This window comes from Diadema antillarum, unplaced genomic scaffold (assembly GCF_040938485.1).
Source record: "Diadema antillarum isolate AM-2024a unplaced genomic scaffold, OU_Dant_1.0 seq00000974_RagTag, whole genome shotgun sequence".
In the NCBI taxonomy this organism is placed as follows: domain Eukaryota; kingdom Metazoa; phylum Echinodermata; class Echinoidea; order Diadematoida; family Diadematidae; genus Diadema; species Diadema antillarum.
The window spans coordinates 171,493-194,370 of NW_027271816.1; the positions used below are offsets into that span (position 1 = coordinate 171,493).

Genomic DNA, 22,878 nt, shown 5'->3' on the forward strand with positions numbered 1-22,878 from the left:
CATTTATAGTGACGCTCTTGTTGCTATTGATGATGATAATATTTCAGGATGTAGCTGGAACCCCTGCTGGCGAAGACCAAACATACCAGAGCGATTTCACGAGGAAGAAGAATTAATGCTGGGTGAGAAAAATATGTAGATAATCACAATCTTATTCGTTGTCTTGAAAAAGCGGATTATTCTATTATGCACAGTGACTTTTACATGTTCAAGGTTATAAAACTCATCTCTGCATTCTTTGTGCAATGATACAGTTGTATTATGTAACACGGTTATTAGAAAAGAAACGATGTATCATATTACAGGCCTTCTTCCCTCTCTCTTTACCCTCTCTCTCTCTCCCTCCCCCTCTTCACCCTCTCTCTCTCTCTCTCTCTCTCTCTGTATACATGTTAATATTCCTACGTGTCTGCGGGTATTTACGTACACTCTTATATTTATAATTTTGATTTTTTTTTCTTTTTTCTTTCATTTGGTTTCTCTTCTAAGAACCACCATCGCTTACACAGGAACAGATACAGCAATGCAAGGAAGAGCTGAAGGAGTATTACCGTGTGTCACGAAGCAAGGTCATGGTGGATCCACTCAACTTTATGGAACGTGTTGAATTGGATGATATTTATACGAATTTAAGTATAATAAACCAAAGTAGCACGCATAAGACACAAATAACATACGACGATCTTCTAGTCTTTCTAAAAAACAATAAAGAGGGATATGTTTCGAAGCGACTTCTGATCCAAGGTGAGGGAGGTGTCGGTAAAACAACATTTTGCGCTAAGATTGCCTGGGACTGGTGTCAGGGACGGATTCTCCAAGATCTGGACATGGTGCTCCTAATACCTCTTAGAGATATTAAGAACGCAATAAGTATAGGTGGTATAGTCAAGACGTACCTCTCGCATTCAAATACGGCAACAAAGACGAAGATAGATGACTATATTTCAAGAAATCTGAGTAGGATTCTCATTATATTTGACGGTTTCGACGAGTTTGACGAAAAATTAAGTGAAACGAGCAGCAGTGAAATCATTCGCATTCTACGAAGAGAGCAGTACAATTCATGCAAAGTAATTGTGACAACACGCCCTTGGAGGACAAATGAATTCATGACGGACAAGAGTCTTGCCGAAACTTACACTTTTGTAAACGTCGAAGGATTTAACGAGGAGAATGTATCGACTTATATTATGAGGTACTTTCGGATTAGAGAAAAGAACAATCTTGCAGAAAACTTAATCAGTTTTATGCAGGAAAATGATGTCTTCCAGTCTAACATGGCCCCATTTCCTATTTACTGTGCCATGCTTTGCCTCATGTGGAACGACTTCAGTGAAGAAAGACGAAGAGAACTCCAAAAATTGCACACTTTCTCCCAGATTTTTGGAGAAATGATCTCTTTCCTAAAACAACACTACGCATCAAAGATTTGTGTAAATCTACAGAATCAGAATGTTGTTGAACATTTAAAGGAAGCTGGTAGGGCAATTCAAGAAATTAGTGAGATAGCGTTAGAGGGTTTATTTCAAAAGAAGCTCTCATTTCCTGAGGAACAATTCAGAGAATGTCATGATACCATGGTTACATGCTGCAGAGTGGGAGTTTTGACTATAGAAAAAAATGTCATCACGAGGGAACGTCGGCGCGATGTAAAGATTTCATCCTTGGTTACATCAACTGTTTCTTTTCCCCACAAACTTTTTCAAGAATACATTGCAGGGGTATATATTGATTATTTATTCGACAATGATCGTGATAAGTACGACAAGGTGAAAAACAAACTTCTTAGTCGACCTCAGGAGTTCCGCTACGTACTCTACTTCACCTCAGCTTCTGGGAATGAACTCGGCCTTGATATCATCAAAGGCTTGATAAACTGTGCTAGTGAAATATTTCGTTTAAGAGATTCTGAAAAACGTGATTTCTGCGTTGACGTTGCGTTTGAATGTCATACTGAAGAGGCAGCAAGGGCAGTGGGAGAACGATGGGATACATACCCACTAAAAAAATCACCGGAACACTTACTGTCAGGAGTAGTGTTCATGGTGCGCTACAACCAAGTGGTGAGTGACACAACTTGAATATTGGTATGAAATATTCTAGAAAATATCATGTCGAACGAAACTAAGATTCCTTGTGTGTGCTCGTGTGTGTGTGTGTGTGTGTGTGTGTGTGTGTGTGTGTGTGTTTGTGTGTGTTTGTGTGTGTTCTGGCTCCCCTGTGTGAGTGAATAATCTACAACCTCAACAGCTGTACTCAAAGTTGGAATTCAGAACTGGAGCAGGTCCTATGAATTTGGGAAATTGTTTTGAAATACAAAACTCTGTACAATTGTGTTAAGCGTTTAGGTGTGATATTTTTATGTTAAATGATTGCATTCCTCGCATGTTAAAGCAGTTGTTATATAACTTGCTGTGTGAGTTTAATCTGAATCGCTATGCCACTCATTTCATGTCTTGTTATTATTCAGAACGTTTGGTGATAAATTGTATAAAAACATTTATGATCGTGGCTTTTAGAAAAAAAAAGATATGAGGAGTCTAGCAATATATTCTCATTGCAAAATAATTCGAATCCATGGAGTCAGACCCATTTGCGACAGTTCCGTTGTCAAACTGCCCTTTGTAGTAATCATCCAAGTTTGGTTATACTGAGGAAGCGGTGTATCTAAGGGAGATGTCAAACTGGTTATCGAGTATAGAACGTACCAGTACTATGTGTGTTTGGGCATATATCTACTTAGGGCACATAACACGAGTATTGATGCAAACATATTCATCGCCCCTCTGCCTTTCTCATAATATATCAAATTGAAAATGCATTCTTTCCTTCCCGAGTTGTGATTAGTGAAATGATAATATGAATAGAACGTGTACTAAATGATCCTCTTTGTCTATGACTTCCAAATCTTCAGTCAACTGCGAGCACTTTATCAACCTTATTCTTCTGTGTATAATTACTTCCCTCTACTGTCAATTCATGTTCGTTCTATTAGCAATCGTTTGTTATGGAGGAGGTGAAGTGCGGAAGAACTGTGTCACGTGACTTGGCAGGGGGTATGTGTTCCAGCAGTGCACTGCGTAAAGTACGACTATGGTACTCACAATTTCACGTGGAATTCTACAAGATCCTCCGGGTAGAGTCTGCAAACTGTCAGGTAAGAACTTTTATGTATTATCATGATCTACAGCACGTATGTTTTTATGTACAGATTCTACAGATGAAATGTTACTAAGATATTTCATAGAGGCAATACATTAACAGGATGATAATAACAAATGTAAAGAAAAAAAATAGGTGCGAACAATGTTTTCTTGAAGAAAAAAAAATCGTAAACAAAGAATCCAAGCTTCATTTAAAAGTGGGTCTATATGTAATGACCATGTTTACTATCATAGGTGTTTTAATTATGCGCTTCAGCATGATCTCTAATTTGAAATGCTCATTTCATAATTGAAGAGCTCAGTTGCAAAAGGTACTACATCCATTTTCCTTCAAAATCCACTTTTTGGTCTTGATGTACTCATTTTTAGGACCTCTTTACACCTATACTAACGAAAAGCTGAATTTCCAACCAGAAAGTGTTAAAAAAATCACATTTAAAAATCAGTTCGGTTGCAAAAGGTACTACATCCACTCCAATGACATCATCGGGAAATTGACCAATCAGAGTGCAGCATTGGCTTGACCCTCTACCATTGTCTACTGACTTAATCCGTAAACAAAAGAGGTTGGCTTTTGGCTTTTTGGCTTTCTGTTAAAATCACCACGCAAATCTTCAAAAAAACTCATCACATTTCTATCAAGCAATGTAGGAAAATGAAGGAGAACTCATTGACAAAACAAACTATCCCATGAGAAGGATCGTGAATTAAAAGCAGTCGACAAGAGCAAAGGGAAAACTGGAGAAATTACGCGACTCTCATGTAGTCCCATACTGCATCTACTGTTAGTTACCGGTACCGTGCGTTACTGCTAGCAGGGTGTTGAGTTTGAGCCATTAATTGTCCCCAAAATAAAGTACAGACACGTTGTTGGTATGGTCTATTTCTTTACATAAATAGCTTAACAGCTAATAAGTGTTTGACAACTAGTCTGAAAGCAAGGTTACTTTGTTGAATAGATGTATACAATGGCATGAAATTCTGACATCCTTACCAACAGTGCTTTACCTGTGGGTATGGTGTGATATTCTATACGTGCATAATGTCAAGTACCAGGCCCCTGGACTTGAAAGTACATTGTGACATACAGCTTTGAAAACTAGATTTTTATTCATTCTTGACACCTTTTACTTATACAATGTCACAAAGGTAATACCAAATGTGGGTTTAGTATAGGTGGTCATATTACTCATCGACGGTCTTGATTTCTATCAGCTATTAGATTATGAGATTTATCTTACCTGATAAAGAACATACAAGAATGAAATTCATGGAATGAATTTAATACCGATGAGCAATACAGCACATTCAGATGCTGCTTTGCCACCTTTTCCCTATAGAAGATACATTGGAAAAAAAAATGAAGAAAAGATAATGAATACAGTGTTCTTGAGACACGTGAAGGGAGAATTCGCAAAGAGAAAAATAGCCAAAAATGTGATACAAAGAGGAAGAAGATAAGAAATCTTCAGAGAAAGCTCGTGAGAGAAAAACAAAAGGAGAAAACGGAAGAGAGAAATCACCTGGTGAGATATTGTGACCCCTCCCCATCTATAACTGTTCACGCATAATAGATCCCCCCCCCCCCCATGCTTATGACCAATTGACCAATGACAGTCATTCATTCAAAATGTGACCGTGCACCTCAAAACGAGCATAAAGTCGCACACACTGATTTTGCGTGAGGACTGAAAATAAGTGAAATGGGTCAACCTAGCCGAACTTGACTTTTTCATATTTTCTGAAAGAGCAATTCTTCTTTTACATTATGCTAAAATTTGGTATCATAAGACGGTTTGAACAGTTTATCTCGAACATTTTTGGTGGAATAGTGTGATTACGTGTGTCTTTAGAATCCCTTTTTCATTTCTGAAAAACCTTGTCCACACTCTTCACTTTCAACTCTAATAACTTCTGTAAAGATAGTGCTACTGCTTTGAAAGTTGGCATTGATTATGGACAGAATGTGTTAATGAGGCATATTTAATTTCAGTTTAATTTGATAATCTCTTCATTGTTGTTACTCTGGTGGTTTACTTCCTGTTCTTTGTCCCATTCTTCGCACAGCCAGCACGGTTTGGTAAAGATTAAGCGCTTGAATAGACACTGTACTTCAAAGGCTCTTTTCTCAGTTCACACTTTTCCTGAGTTTGTGCTTTCTTTTCAATATTTAGATAGGTTAGGAGAGTCCTTTGATTTGAGTTATACATCATTCTAAAGCTTAAAGTCTGTTTTTTTCAGAATATGGTCTTAACTAAAAATTCATGTCTGGCGACTTTTTGTTTCTTTTGAGGTGCAGGGTCACAAATATTAGTCAGCAAGGGAGAAATGGGGCATTAGCGATGCACATTGGTTTGTTATTCTTGATGCTAAATAGGGCAGGCCATTGTCAATTACCTATAGGCCCCCTTGACCTCGTATCCTATCCTCATCAACACCATTGCTGAAAAAAAATTAATCCGCGAAACATGTCATAACATCACACTAAATATATCTCTGGCATGTGAAATTTCGATTTCAAAAGTTACTACATCCACTTTCGGTTGCAAAAGGTACTACATCCACAAAAATATAAAAAAAAAATTAATTCATAAAGAATAAATGAATGGACCTGGATTGTCTTAGAGAGTGGTTTTAGTGTTGTATCACCTAGCAGTATGATAGGGGGAAATATCATTCCAGTCTGAGCTTGCAAATTTGATAATTTAAAAATCGCGTTTTTCTCAGAACTTGAAATTATGGATGCAGTTCCTTTTGAAGCCGAACTCTTCAATTATACACTGTATTTTTTTTTATCCAATCATAATTCTTTGGTAAAGTAATCATTATGGAAAAAAATAGAATTATTGTTTTGAGCGTGAAAATGACGAAAGTCACCTATAAGGATCTATGCGGGGGCCCAGCCGGACTATAACAGAGGAATACAGTTTGAATAGTCGTATAAACAAGTAGTCCTTTCCGCTTTGTGACAAATAAGCCTTGTGAATTTAAGCGGGACTGCCCACATCCCCTTTTGCATACGCCAGGCAGCTGCGGACAGATCATAACACCGTGTTTCAACCCGACAAAGAGACATTATATACCTTTGGAGTTGGAAAGATGTAATTTATGAGACAGGAGTGAGGAAAGATGATTTCCCTGGTAATCTTTAAATCATAAGCCACACTGATTAAGGTCCTGATTTGGAGAAAGAAACTGTGTCCCTCAAAAGCCACTTCATATTTTTCTGCATATTATTCCATCTCTGAATCGTTCTTTTTTGACCCCTCAAAATTGAACAGGAAGTGTTGAATGTAATAAAATAACACAAAAAACATATGGTTTTGTTTTTAGATACCTCACCGAATAGTATAAAAAGAATGATGCTATGCAAATAATTCATTCTTTTGTATATAATCTTAATTTGTCAATAGATAATGGCATCATACCCTGAAAAATGAAAATAACCAAAATTATACCGATATTTTTTTTCGAAATATAGGCTAACATCTTTAATTACATAATTTTCCAAAGTGCTTTAAAAACATTTTTAAAAGAACAGTATATTTTCTTTATAAAAATGACAAAAAATATATTTCATAATATAAAAACATATATATTGTTGAGGGAAAATGGGTGTTGTTGCACTGACTACTGGGTTGGCAGGATGTTTACCGAGCGGGAATGATACCCCCAATAGAAAGGCACATTTTCCACAAAGGAAGAGAGCTAATGTAAGATATAAGGTGCATCAGGTACATTCACACAATTCACCATCACGATGAGAGGGCTGCAACGCAGTTCAACTGGAAGAGCGTATTTTCCGGGTAAAAACTGCTATTTTATTGGCAGATATACTTCACGTCGAGACACGTACATGATCAAAATGAGTTATTAACAGGACTTGTCTAATTACTCTAACTGCATGACACGAAGATTCTCGCTAAAGTCCTTAGATTCACGAAGTCGCTCTTAAGAAGTAATGCACTTGTCAATGTAATGACGCACCCCACTACCCCCGGACATGGGTGCGTCATGGTCATTTTTTGACTGACCACACGGGGTTTTTGACGCACCCCCACAGTCACTATTTGACGGACCACACGGGGTTTTTGACGAACACCACAGTCACTTTTTTGACGGACAACACGGGGTTTTTGACGAACACCTAGGTCACTTTCTTGACGGACATCCTCGGTACATTTGACGCACCCCGTAAATACTGAAAGGACTTTTGCATACGCTTTATTCACGCAATTTAATTTTCTTTCGGTTCGTATACACAATTTGTCAAAGTTTCGGCAAGTTTCCCTTACCCTGGCCCTGTAAGCACCGTACCGTCATTCACCGTACAATTGTACATCACTCTGCTGCTACGATATTCCGAATGTATGTGTGCATGCAATCCATAGTCACCTGGCCATGACTTGTCTGCAGATGCGCTGTATGTGCGCGGCCATTTCTAGTCCGGTTGAATGCAACACATGGACGATGTACGTACGTTCGATGAGGAATAACGAGCACGCTGCTCACTTGCGAATTGCACAGCGTTAGCGAGCGAGTCGCGCACCACTAACACTCGACTTGCCTGCTACTGCAGGTACGCGCAGTACGTGCGCACCACGCAACGGTATACCAAAGATCGTATACGGAATTCCGTATACGATCTTTGATTTTACTATCTAGTACTGTGAGGTTGAAATCGTTATATCGCTAAACAGTCCGTCTGGCTTGAGATTGAGTATGCGTGATTTCATGAGTTTGTTGGAAAGAAAATGTGAGGAGAAAGGGTGGCTTTTAAATCATTTTGCTTGCCAGATTCGGGCAAGCATTTTTCCCTCTTAGCGTTAGGCCTACTCCAAAACGCTTCCCGACTTTGATTTTCACTTGCCGCCGCGGGAAAGCGCTCACTGTAAATTCACTCGCGGTACGTACGTGTATCCGGTACTGGTAGCGTGCAAAAATGCGTGCAGTTTTCCATAGCCAAGTGCATACCATGACGCACCCCTCGGTTCAGAATAATGCGTGTTATTTTCCATAGCCAAGTGACGTACCATGACGCACCCCTCGGTCAAAAATTTGACGACAATGATGGGATTTTGACGCACCTCTCGGTCAAAAATTTGACGGACATAGCTGGTAAAATGACGCACACCTGGGTCACAAATTTGACGGACCAAACGAGGAAATGACGCACCCATGTCCGGGGGTAGTGGGGTGAGTCATTACATTGACAAGTGCATAAAGTTTCAGAAGTAATCTGATTCGTCAGAGCAAGCGATATTTATACCTCTATGTTTAGTATATTTTCTTAAACTTTCAAAAGTATTCGGGCAATTCAAATTATGTGGAAACCATGAGAAACATAAAATGTTAGGGGCGCATACCTTGATATGGGGTATTTCAACTGTTCTCGACTGTTTTCAACGGGTTTCAACTAATTAAATTTCAACTGTTCTCGACTGATTTCAACTGTTCTCGACTGTTTTCAACGGGTTTCAACTGATCTCAACTGGTTTCAACTGATTTTGACCGGTTTCAACTGGTTTTAACTGGTTTTAACTAGTTTCAAGTGGTCTCAAGTGGTTTCAGCTAGTTTCAACTGTTTTCAACTGATTTTAACTGGTTTTAACTAGTTTCAACTGGTGGCAACCGGTTTCAACTGGTTTCATCTGGTTTGAACTGGTTTAAACTTGTCTCAACTGGTTTTAACTGGTTTCAACTTCTTTCCTTGATATTCATCTTTGCATTCATCCAGGTTTGATTCATCTTTTTTGTTGTTTTCAATTTGCATTTCTTTATAGTAATTGCTTTCATCATTTCTTTTCAAACTTATCCATCTCTCCCTTGCTTTCCTTTATAATACAAGTTTATTCAGAGGACTATGCACAACATAGACTTCCAAACGACGTAATGCGAGGAATGGACAGAATTTACGGAATGTGCAAGGAATGTGTACTTTATCAGAGATTCAGTCTAGAACGGAAATCCACTTGTTTTGGAATGTGCCCTGCTTGGTACTTTATGAGGTAGAGTTATGCCAAAAATCCTAATGTTTTGGGACGAAGGCCGGGAAGAGGAGAAGCCCTAGAAAGTGTAAACATGGAAGGTGTGCTTGGCACGTGTGGAATGTAAACATTGAACCCACGAGAATTCGCTGCGGACGGCAAGTAGTGGTTTTCATCTACAACAACGCACATATTGTTCTACATATTATAGTCAGTGGTTCTCTGCTTTCAATATCCACATTCGTAACAATATCTCCCCTCCTCGGAAGTCGATGTCCCCATCGACAGAGTGATATTGGAGGACATGTGAACACGTTTAGGTTGTACTCACGTTACGTCAATACTAAATGGGCTAACCAGAAAGCAATTTTATGATGGCATGCGTGACTAAAAGCTCACAAATACTAAATTATACTAAACTAAATAACTGTATGCTAGTTCTACAAATACGAATACGAGATAGCAATTGCATTAACACACAAGAATGACATCAAAAACAATGTACTTGATATACTCGAATGATTAAAAGATGAGAAAAAAAAGCAAGATAATAAAAAGGAAAGAATCAGATGATTCGAAGAAAGAAGAAAGGATAGAATTAAGATAGGGAAAAGGCAAAACATCGACAATATATAATACTTCGAATAATGATATGCAATAAATCAGACAGTACGTTGTACCCATTTCATAGCTACATTAAAATTGTTAATTTTCCACTAATAACATATTCCTCTTGATTAGGCAACAATAAACTCAGTTCTTTACTTTGGAGAATGCCTTCAAAAGATATCCCGTGACTTAACTCATCTTGCATGTGTTGCTAGTGTTCAAGGAGACTTTGCGACTATTGTCCCACCTTTTTTAACCCACAGGGATCATCTTATTCTTTTAACAATTTTACCCATTATTCATTATGTTTTATAATACCATTTTTACTTTGATCCATTTGGTGTACATGTGGATCGTTATTACTGACAATACATGCATTGGTCCGAACCTGACCAAAAACGGTAGAAAAGCAAGTGATATTCACTGCCATTCAAGTATGACGATCATGGACTGTAGGGAATGACGCAGCCATCTTACATCACGTAACTCAGCTGGTTGGGCCTGTACACTCCTAGGTATAAAAGGAGAGTACATATACTGCTTCCAATAACGTCGTTATTAATGTTATTGCAGCACTATCAAATTAAGTGTGTTGATTAAGCAAAAAACAATATATATATATATATATATATATATATATATATATATATATATATATATATCTAGCTTGATTTTACGTATCTATCTATGAAATGTCGGCACATTAAATCATGAATATAATGGTAGTCTTCGATCCACCTCTACAATGGTCTCTTTTCTTCGTGCTCAATTATTCCTTCCTGCCATTTTCGAACCATTTCATTAATCTCTGTTTTTTAGTTTCACATTTCGATTCCGTTATATTCTTCAGATTGAAGATCTGAAATTCAGTCTTAGCAGCAGTGATGATGATATCCTAAATCAGTCCTCGGTGGGAAAAGACTTGGCCAAATGGGTGTGTACTATGCCACGTTTTTCGAAGTTCACTCTCCAAAGTTCAAAGTTCAAAGTTTATTTCATTTTCAACAAAAACATATTTTTCACTTAATTTAATAACAGAAAATAAGGTAAGTAGAACATAGTGAAATAAAAAGACTACAACAATTGAGGACCTATAGTAATCATACATTGTATTGCAAGAAAGAAACATAAGTGATCAAAGTGAAATCCATGTATACCGTTGTTTTAAATGCGAAAAATAGAGGGACCCACTAAAAAGACAGAGCTTGTAGTATGTGGGTCCCTCTGGAGAAGAACATCAACGAAAAGATAAATTGAACCGTTGTATATACAAAAAAAAAACAAGTGGAAGAAGTCTGGAAGCCCACTAGAAATTAGATTAACAAATAAATACATTTACATAGACGCGAACTAACATAAAACAGGACTAGACAGCAAGACAACTACTAAAGAAAAGGTTGTACAGGAGAAAACGGGATGGACAAAACTGACGAACAGAGACAGAAACAGTAACAGAACAACAGAAACAACATAAACATAAACATAAACAGCGATCTTCGGCAGAAGCATGCCAAGAGAAACAAAAGATAGTTGCTTGGGAAAGTGAAATTTTGACGCTTTAAAGAAAGACACGAAAATGAAAATAGAGGTATATATGAACCGAAGTAGCATACGGAAAGTAAACTACTAGACGCTATAATGGGTAAAATGGCATAGATGACAACATTGCAAACATCCAGGGAAAAAATACCATTAATTCTTCGAATAGGGGACAAAATAAACAGGTTAGTATATAAAAAAGGCCAAAAGATTAATTCAGTATTGTACAGTCATACGATTGCAATGAAAAAGACTTCAGTTTCCTCTTGAAAGAGCATCTTTTAAGCCGTAATTCAAAGAATTCCAATAATTTGGGCCTACATAAATAAGTGTGTTTTTAGCAAAAATCGTTCTTAAAAGAGGTAAATGAAATTCACTAGATCGCCTAGTGGGATATTTATGAAATGATTGATTTTTGAGGAACATAGAATAAAAAATAGATGGTAGCAAGTTATTACAATACTTGTACATAAATTGCCCTAGATTAAACAAAAACAAATCTGTCATTTTTAAGAGCTTGTTGGAGGCTTAACAACATATTTGTATGAGAACGTACAGAGGAATTACAGATAACACGAAGAGCTTTCTTTTGTAAAAGGAACACTTTCTCTAGTAAATTCTGATGCGTGTTGCCCCAACATAATACTCCATAATTAAGATGAGGCAATATTAACGACGAATATAACATAAGTAATGATTTTTGTGCAATATGAAATTTCAATCTATATATATTAAGTGATATTATATTACAAACATTATCAACATGTGATTTCCAGGAAAGTTTGTCATCCACAATCACACCCAAAAATTTGGCATGTGAGACTCTTTGTAGATGAGAGACATCTAATACTATATTCATACTTAAACTATCAACAGTGTTACTAAAAAACATATATTTCGTTTTTGAGCATTGAGTGATAGCCTATTGGCCCTGACCCAATTTGTCACTTTCTTCAATTCATTGTTAATTTTATGAACAAGAAAATCAATATCATTATGGGCAAAAAATACATTTGTGTCATCTGCAAAATGAATAAAGGAGAGGCTGTCGGATACGCGACAAAAGTCATTGAAATAAATAATGAACAATAACGGCCCTAAAAGACTTCCCTGTGGGGAGCCGCATTTGACTTCTCTGACAACTGAATCATTGTTTTTAATTGTTACAAATTGTTTTCTATCAACTAAATAACTCCTGAACCACTCCAAGGCCCTCCCACGTATTCCATAATGCGATAACTTATAAAGTAAAATATCATGATTGATAGTTTCGAAGGCCTTGAAGAAGTCCAAGAAAGTACTAACTAAATGAGAATGGTTATCAATTGCATGAACAACTCTATCAACAAAATGCAAAAGAGCATGCGTAGTACTATGTTTCTCGAGAAAACCAAACTGATAATTCGTTAAAACCTCATGTGCCTTCCAAAAATTGACCATTCTCTTATAAATTAGTTTTTCTAGGACCTTAGACAATGACGATAATTAAGGACATTGGGCGATAATTGCTAATTTTAAGCTTATCACCTGCCTTAAATATTGGGATTACTTTAGCTAATTTAATTTTATCAGGAAGCACACCGTTAAAGATTGACAAATTAAATATATGAGCAAGTGGATCAGCATCCGAGGAAATAACACCCTTAGGTACAAAATTATCTATCTCATCTTAACCAGAACTACGTTTATTTTCAAAAAAAGAAACTATATCAATAATTTCAAATCTGTTAGTTGGTGTGAAAAATATGGAATCAGAGTTACGCTGACCTAAAATTTCAGTGAAATGAGTCTCTGTTGCAGGAATGTTATGAGCATAATTTTCGCCTATTTTGGAAAAATAAGTATTAAAAATATTTGCAATATGAAGGGGATCATTAATCAATTCATCATTCAATTTAATTCTATCAATGTCAGAGTTTTTACTCGGAACATTCATGGCCTGTTTTAAAACTTTCCAGGTATTTTTCATATCAAACTTATACCTCGATAATTGCTTAGAGTAATATTTTTTCTTTTCAGAACGTAAAATCATTGTCAAAGTATTTTTGTATGATGTGTATCTATTCTTCGATCGCTCAGTTTTTTTTTTCATTTTGTACCTATAATACAAACGATTTTTCCTATTAATGGAACGAAGAATCGATCTTGAAATCCAAGGTAACCTGGGTGTTCTTTTATACTCTGTTCTATTTCTTTATTTTTGAATTACATCATCTAAATGATGATTGAAAATTTCCATAAAGTTATGAAAAGATATATTAACGTCATCGCTGCCAAATACTCCTGACCAGTCAGCATTCTCGAGAGCCGCATCAAAACTAGCTAACTTTTCAGGTGAAACTCTGCGTCTGAACAATAAAAATGAAACAGATTTTATAGTATTAGCTGATGTTTTAGGTGTAAAACGAGTCATTATTGGAAAATGATCGATCATATCTGAAAGAATTATAAAAGAATCGGGGAGGGGTAAAATATTACAAAACAAGTTGTCAATGATGGTGGCAGAGCGATCTGTAACACGTGTGGGTTTAGAAATAAGCGGACGAAAGGACGAGGACAGAAGTGTGTGGAGAAAATCACTAGAGATATTATTATGCTCAGACTTCAGTAAATCAATATTAAAATCGCCGAGTAAGAAACAATCATTATTTTGAAAAACGTGTGAATTAGCCAGATCTGAAAAATAATTTAAAAAAAAATCATTAGAGTTTGAATTAGGGGGTCTGTTTATAACGCCTACCATAAGATTTCTACATCCTGGGATAAGAATTTCTATAAACAAAGATTCAACGATATTGTCCATTCTAGAGATATCTTCATGAATAATAGTGTCATAGGAACGTGCTACATACAATGCAACCCCCCCCCCCATTCTTATCAGACCTATTGTTAACAAATAAATTATAACCCTCGATTGCGAAATAATTTTCTGTATTGGAAGCTAACCATGTCTCACTTATTCCGATAACGGATAGCGACTGACTTGCATCAGATTCTAATAAAAATTTTAGATCATCAAAATGTTTATTCAAACTCCTTATATTTACATGCAAAAAAGAAAATGTATCCTCAGAAAAATTATGAATTATATTTTGTATTGATTCACCGTAATATAATTGCACAACTTATTTTGAGTGATATTATCATTAATAAAATCAAAAGGCAATTTATTCGCAGCTGTGTTCAGGCTACCGGTGACAAAATTATCGTTAGGGGAGGTTCGTATACTGGTTTACCCACTCACTGGATCAGAGTCTAAGCCTGTGTCCCTAAACAATTCAAAAAAAAAATCATCGTTCGATAAGGAATAAAATGGAGCATTCAGATAATTAGCCATAATTACAAATACAAGACGAATTGTTTAAAGTCTGCGTCATCAACGAAACTAGGATGTAGTGAACGAGTGGACAATACAGGAAAATACCCAGTCGCCGTAATGTGGCAAGACGCTGGAGTAAGTTACGAACATGGGTGACGTTCACATAGAAGTATTCGGCGTTCGGTATTCGCTATTCGGGCACCGATTACACCATAACCCGCACCGTCAACTCACCATCCCATGCAGTGAGGATTTCTTCCTCCTACATCCCAGCAAATCTTATTAACAATTTCTAAACTGCATCAGAATGTCAGTCTACATGCTTATTTTTGCTAAAGGGCAAATCCAGACCAAAAGTGTCATTATTTCATAAACGAGAGACGGTATACGCTGCAAGAAAATCGAACAAGTTCGATTCCCACTTTGCTATACTTTTCGCAGCTATTCGGTACTTTCGAATAGTGCCCTCCTATGTGAACCGGTGTGAGGAAATCCTATCGTTCGATTCAAGCTATTCGCGTGCCCTCGAAAAACGAGCCCGAATACCCGAATAGTATACTTCTATGTGAACGCAGCCTAATGTGGCAAGACGCTGGAGTAAGTTACGAACATGGGTGACGTCAAAAACATGATAAGCAGAAGATCGTTGAGGAGACGTACAACGTGAAACGAGAAGGGAAAGAATAAGGTAAGTAAGAGCAGTGAGAAGAATCGACAGAAAAGGACATAGAACACACACAACACAATAACAAGAATAGATCCAGTGTCTCAGTGGGCTTCCGAGAAGACATACATGCATTGGAAAGGATAAAGAGGAGTGCGAGAGGCAAGCCGATATGCTAGAGCGAAGAAGGTGGGATAACAAAACCATGTTGTAGTGTGTTTGGGGGAGGGCTCCCGCCAGATACGGAGAATACGATGGGGAAAAGAATTACATTAGATGAAATAAAGTTGTAGTGAATAATAATCCTTCGATGATAACACGACAATTCAACAGCATGAGAGAATGTGTAAGGAGGTTTAAATACATATTTCTTAAGTTTCGGATAAAACATTTCGGAACGATTAATGAAAGAAAGAAAGAACAAAAAATAATAATTACATTCATACATAACATCCAAGAAAGAAATGAATTTAAGTTTTAGGATTAAAGTACTGTACACGGTAATCCAGAATTGTAAAATATAACAAAGTAATCCATGAAGCGAAAACGTTTGATAATAATGGCCATCAGACAGAAAGGTAACAGAGATATGTACTGGACGGTATGCTGAGGATGCAAAGAGTATGCAGTATACCACGTGTGTAGGAAATCAGAGGGAACGCCAGTGCAAGCGAGAGAGTGAGGGCGGCATAGAGCCGGAAGCTAGCGTCCGTATCCTGTGACATCAACATTGTTGAGACTAAGTGTAAGCCAACATATAAGTAAAAGGGGAGAAGAACTTTACAGTGTACATAAAATGCATTTTGAAATAGACAGCATGTATACTATGAACATGGGAAGTAATATCCGCACAAAAAAAAAATACAGGTATCAAAAAGGGTAGTGCAAAATTGTACCTCATGACTTCAGGTTATAGGAACAAAATTTCCCTACTTGCCCAATAGTTTCCTCTCAACAGCCGCTACCTAGCATCATCATGCCAGGTATGTAGTTTTTGACTATAATTGTGACCCTGCACCTCAAAACAAACAAAAAGTCGCCATACATGAATTTTTTGTTAAGACCATATTCTGAAAGAGCAGATTTTAAGCTTTAAAATGATATATAACTCAAATCAAATGGACTCTCCTAACCTATCTAAATATTGAAAAGAAAGCACAAACTCAGGAAAAGTGTGAACTGAGAAAAGAGCCTTTGAAGTACAGTGTCTATTCAAGCGTTTGATCTTTACCAAACAGTGCTGGCTGTGCAATGAATGGAACAAAAACAGGAAGTAAACCACCAGAGTAACAACAATGAACGGATTATCAGATTAAACTGAAATTAAGTATGCCTCATTAACACATTCTGTCCATAATTAATGCCAATTTTCAAAGCAGTAGCACTATCCTTTTAAAAGTTATTAGAGTTGAAAGTGAAGAGTGTGGACGAGGTTTTTCAGAAATGAAAAAGGGATTCTAAAGACACACCTAATCACACTATTCTACCAAAATTAATGTTCGAGATAAACTGCTAAAAAAACATACTTTCCTGCCAGTTTTATGACACCAAACTTTAGCATAATGCAAAAGAAGACCCGCCCTTTCAAAAAATATGAAAAAGTCAAGTTCGGCTGGGTTGACCCATTTCACTTATTTTCAGTCCTCACGCAAAATCAGTTTGTGCGACTTAATGTTCGTTTTGAGGTGCACGGTCACAATTGATATGAGTCATGTAGTGTTGGGAGAAGACTGCATTTTGTTTTCGAGAAATGAATAAAAAAACCCCTGTATTGTAGGTTAGTAAAGAGACTCCTTTAGTAAATCAATCCTATTTTACTTGATATTGACATAACATTATTTGTAACTTCAATCCTCCTCAGCATTATGACATTCAATGTACGAACGAAAGCATAGGTATGAACACTTTTCATGCAGTGACAAATGTATGGAAATCGAGAGCAATGCATTTCTTCCGTTATCCGTTTGGGCTTTACACAGTCTTTTCTTTACTGACGATACAATGTTTCTCTCCGATAAGTGTGATTATTGATTTTTTGCCATGAAACAAACATTGCACAAGCAGGCAGAGAGGAGTGAGGGAAGTTGGAGAGAGAGAGAGAGAGAGAGAGAAAGATAAAAAGGTAGGGAAGGGGAGGGATATTACATATGTGACCCTGCACCTCAAAACAAACAAAAAGTCGCCAGACATGAATTTTTAGTTAAGACCATATTATGAAAGAGCAGACTTTAAGCTTTAAAATGATATATAACTCAAATCAAATGGACTCTCCTAACCTATCTAAATATTGGAAAGAAAGCGCAAACTCAGAAAAAGTGTGAACTGAGAAAAGAGGCTCTGAAGTACAGTGTCTATTTAAGCGCTTAATCTAATACCAAACCGTGCTGGCTGTGCGATGACTGGGACAAAAAAACAGAAAGTAAACCACCAAAGTAACAACAATGATGGGATTATCAGATTAAACTGAAATTAAACATGCCTCATTAACACATTCTGTCCATAATTGATGTCAACTTTCAAAGCAGTAGCACTATCTTTTCAAAAGTTATTAGAGTTGAAAGTGTAGAGTGTGAAAAAGGTTTTTTTCAGAAATGAAAAAGGGATTCTAAAGACACACCTAATCACACTATTCTACCAAAAATGTTCGAGATAAACTGCTAAAAACACACTTTCCTGCCCGTTTTATGGTACCAAATCTTAGCATGTTGTAAAAGAAGACCCGCTCTTTCAGAAAATATGAATAATTCAAGTTAAGCTAGGTTGACCCATTTCACTTATTTTCAGTCCTCACGCAAAATCAGTGTGTGCGACTCTATGTTCGTTTTGAGGTGCACGGTCATATGCTATATATATATATATATATATATATATATATATATATATATAATTATATATATATATAATTATATATACATATATATATTATATATATATATATATATATATATATATAATTGTATATATATATATATATATATAGAGAGAGAGAGAGAGAGAGAGAGAGAGAGAAAGAAAGATAAAAAGGTAGGGAAGGGGAGGGATATTGTGACCCTGCACCTCAAAACAAACAAAAAGTCGCCAGACATGAATTTTTAGTTAAGACCAAATTATGAAAGAGCAGACTTTAAGCTTTAAAATGATATATAACTCAAATCAAATGGACTCTCCTAACCTATCTAAATATTGGAAAGTAAGCGCAAACTCAGGAAAAGTGTGAACTGAGAAAAGAGGCTCTGAAGTACAGTGTCTATTTAAGCGCTTAATCTAATACCAAACCGTGCTGGCTGTGCGATGAATGGGACAAAAAACAGAAAGTAAACCACCAAAGTAACAACAATGATGGGATTATCAGATTAAACTGAAATTAAACATGCCTCATTAACACATTCTGTCCATAATTGATGTCAGCTTTCAAAGCAGTAGCACTATCCTTTCAAAAGTTATTAGAGTTGAAAGTGTAGAGTGTGAAAAAGGTTTTTCAGAAATGAAAAAGGGATTCTAAAGACACACATAATCACACTATTCTACCAAAAATGTTCGAGATAAACTGCTAAAAACACACTTTCCTGCCCGTTTTATGGTACCAAATCTTAGCATATTGTAAAAGAAGACCCGCTCTTTCAGAAAATATGAAAAATTCAAGTTAAGCTAGTTTGACCCATTTCACTTATTTTCAGTCCTCACGCAAAATCAGTGTGTGCGACTCTATGTTCGTTTTGAAGTGCACGGTCATGTATATATATATATATATATATATATATATATATATATATATATACATATAATTATATACTGGGTGTCCCAAAAAAAGCGGAACGGTGGATTTTCAGTTCTTTGCGGTCTAAAAGTTGTATATCTTTTGACATCATTAGAAAGAGCATTTTCCGCAAAAGACTATGATACCAAAATCATTTAATTTGGTTCAGTACTTTTTATTCTACGCCAATTTCTGAAAATGCAGTCATTGTCAAATTTCGCCGGATTTTTGCGACTTATGAGATGATAATTTGAGTGCGACACGCGATTCATACGGTGAATATTGTGTAAGGTCGGTGATCCATGTCAACAAAAGATACAGCTTTCACATTGGGCACGGGCCAGGAAAAAACAGTGTGTGTGTGTGTGTGTGTGCGCGAGCTCCCAATATGAAAGCGTTATCTTTTGTTGACATGGATCACCGACCTTACACAATTCACCGTATGGAACGCGTGTCGCACCCAAATTATTATCTCATAAGTCGCAAAAAATTGAAAATGACTGCATTTACAGAAATTGGCGTAGAATAAAAAGTGCTCAACCAAATTTAATGATTTTGGTATCATGGTCTTCTGCGGAAGATGCTCTTTCTAATGATGTCAAAAAATATATCACTTTTAGAACGCAAGGTACTGAAAATCCACCGTTCCGCTTTTTTTGGGACACCCGGTATATATATATATATATATATATATATATATATATATATATATAATTATATGTACACATAAATATTATTATATATATATAATTGTATATATATATATATATATATATATAGAGAGAGAGAGAGAGAGAGAGAGAGAGAGAGAGAGAGAGGGCGTGATTGAAAGAGAGTTCAGTGGGGATCCCTGAAAATGCGGTAACGTTGTGCAGGTGGCGCTGTACTATTCCCAGGAAGTAAATAGTGTACACATTTTTAGGGATAAGGCAAAGGATATCGTTACTGAAACACAGACACACAGACACACATACATGTGTCGGGTTAGCAAACAAAGACTTTTGCAAATTCAGTTCAATTCAATTCAATTCATTCATTCCTAATAAAAGAAAGAACTACAGAAAACTAATGATAATATGTTAATTTTGGCTTGAAATGATTTTTTTTTAACTCAAATAAAGAAAGATCCTTAGAGCTAATTAGTTTTTAAAACAACCAGCGACGTCACTGGCTGTAGCTATCTCACGTCTAAAAGGAGTGTATTGGGCCTATTAAAACAATTATCATAATATAGACCGGGGAAAATCGTTTTGATAAGATGCTCGGGATCATGATTTTCTTTTTTCTGTCGTATATTGAAATCTTGCAATCCCAATGACTGCAAGCTACGTGTGCGTCTACGCAATGTTTGTGCCTCATAATAAATCAAACTTTTAGGATAAAATGAAATAGAGTAAAGATACTTGAAGATAATTATTCTAACCTAGAATCACACTGGAGGACTGTGTGCGAAAATGTGATAGGAATTTGTGATCACTTCCTAGCTGGCAAAGACCCCAAAAAGCAAGGCTGTGGAGAAGTAATTTGCATTCGTAAGTCCCAACTCAGTATTTGAATCTATACGGAAGCAATATACCTTAACGCGAAGGCTACTCATGTGTCTATGTCTCTACAAAGACGTCGAGTCATACAGTAACAACGATACACCTTCCTATCATCTGTCAAACGGTTTGTTCTCTCCAGGCTTTACATTGTGTCATGCTGCTGTCATTCACGATTAGTCATAGGGAATGTTACCTTGCTACAAGAATCCCCTGTCGCATAGCATCGCTCAATAATGTAACTCAATACTAGACGTTGTGATTTTTGCTTGTTCTTTTGTTCGTTTTTGTTTTTAAGTGATGAATCCTTCTTATTTACGCTATAGAAACTGGTTATTATTATTTCGATGTGTTCCACTGCGAATATCGTAACAAATACACAACTTAGTGGATTCTATGTCCTTGTCAGCTTCCAAAGAGTATAAGTTCACTAATTTGTAACATATCGTAACGTGTATAACACCTCTACAATGGTCTTTTTTTTGCGTGTTCAAATATTTCTTCTTGCGATTTTCACACCATTCATTAATCTCTCTTTTTTATTTCCACATGTCGATTCCGTTATTTTCTTCAGATTGAAGATCTGGACTTAAGTCTGGATGATGATGATGATATCCTAAAGCACTCCTCGTTGGGAGAAGACTTTGCCCAATGGGTGTGTACTATGCCACGTCTTTCTAAGTTCAGACTGAAATGCCCCTACTTGACCGATAGTTTCCTCTCAACAGCCGCCACCTTAGCATCATCATGTCAGGTATGTACATGTAGTATTTGAATATAATTGATATGAGTGATGCAGTGTTGGGAGAGGACTGATTCTTTTTTTTTTTCGAAGTACATGAAAAAGAGTCTGTATTGTAGGGCAGTGTAGTGACTCCTTTAGCGAATCAATTTTTTTTTTTACTTGATTTTGACATAACTTTATTTGTAACTCCAGTCCTCCAAAAGTCAGCATTATGAAATAAAATGTATAAACGAAAGAATAGGTAAATGAACGCTTTTCATGCCGTGACAAAAGTATGGAAATCAAGTGCAATGCGTTTTTTTCCCGTTATCCGATTGTGCTTTACACATTCTTTTCGTTACTAATGATACAATGTTTCTCTCATACAAGTTTCATTGTGGAATTTTTGTCATGAGACAAACATTGCACAAGGGGGGGGGGGGGGGGGTGGGGAGAGACAGAGAGAGAGAGAGACAGAGAGAAAGGGAGGTAGGGAGAGGGATATTGAAAGTGAGGTCAGTGAGGGCTCCCTTACTGTAGTGGAACGTTGTGCAGGTGGCGCTGTACTATTCCGAGGAAGTTTTTTTTTTCTTTTTTTTTATAGGAAGGGAGAAGAAAAATGATATCGTTACTAAAACACAGACACACATACACGTGTCGGATTAACAAACAAAGACTTTAGCATATTCAATTCAATTCATTTCTTTTCATTCATAATTAATGAAAGAACTAAACAAAACTAATGATTTATGATTATTTTGGCTTCAAATAAGAGAATGCATTTCTTGTTTACTCAAATAGAAAAGTAATCGTTTCGTTAAGTATGAATAAATGACATTATAATTATAATAGATACATAGGTAGATATTTTTTAGTGGTTTAAATGTTTGCATGCAGTGGACGTACGAGAGTGCACGGACCTCGGTTTCAATGTACTATTCGTTCACAAAATCTGTGTGTGTGTGTGTGTGTGTGTGTGTGTGTGTGTGTGTGTGTGTGAGAGTGTGTGTATAAGTTCATTGTGCTCATATGATGCAAATACATAGCTTATGTCAGGAGCTTTGATCTTTACACCACATTAGTTTTAAAAACAACCAACGACGTCACTGGCTGTAGCTATTTCAGGTCTTAAAGGAGCGTAAGGCCTAATTATATTATACACCGGTAAACTTTTTTTATTTAGATGCTCGGGATAGTGAGTTTTGTTTTTCATACAGTACACTGTATATTGAAATCTGGAATCCCAAACACTGCACGCTACGTGTGCGACTTCACAATGCTAATGCGGCACAATGAATCCTTCTTTTACGATAACATGGAATAGAGTAAAGATACTAAAAGACATTCTGATCTAGAATGACACTGGACGACTCTGTGTGCGAAAATGGGATAGGTATTTGTGATCACTTCCTCACTGATAAAGACCCTAAAAAGCAAGCGATGGAACAGCAATTTGCATTCGTAAGTCACAACTCATTATTCAAATCTAGACGGAAACGACATACCGTAACGCGAAGGCTACTCATGTGTCTATGGCTGCGTTTATCAACTCCTTTTCTCGGCAGAAACAGGTT

At 36.5% G+C, this 22,878-nt stretch overlaps 1 protein-coding gene and 1 long non-coding RNA gene across 2 annotated transcripts in view; both read left to right on the forward strand.

Moving 5' to 3' along the window:
• The window catches only part of LOC139742032 (uncharacterized), a 144,473-nt gene that overhangs the window by 71,320 nt on the left and 50,275 nt on the right, over positions 1–22,878 (forward strand). The window lies entirely within an intron of this gene.
• LOC139742030 (uncharacterized) overlaps positions 1–22,878 on the forward strand; it is a 45,542-nt gene that overhangs the window by 15,452 nt on the left and 7,212 nt on the right. Inside the window, exons 6-8 of the mRNA XM_071652594.1 lie at positions 48–122; positions 490–1,595; positions 2,996–3,157. Of these exons, the coding sequence (XP_071508695.1) occupies positions 48–122; positions 490–1,595; positions 2,996–3,157 (1,343 nt within the window). The remainder of the gene's footprint in view (positions 1–47; positions 123–489; positions 1,596–2,995; positions 3,158–22,878) is intronic.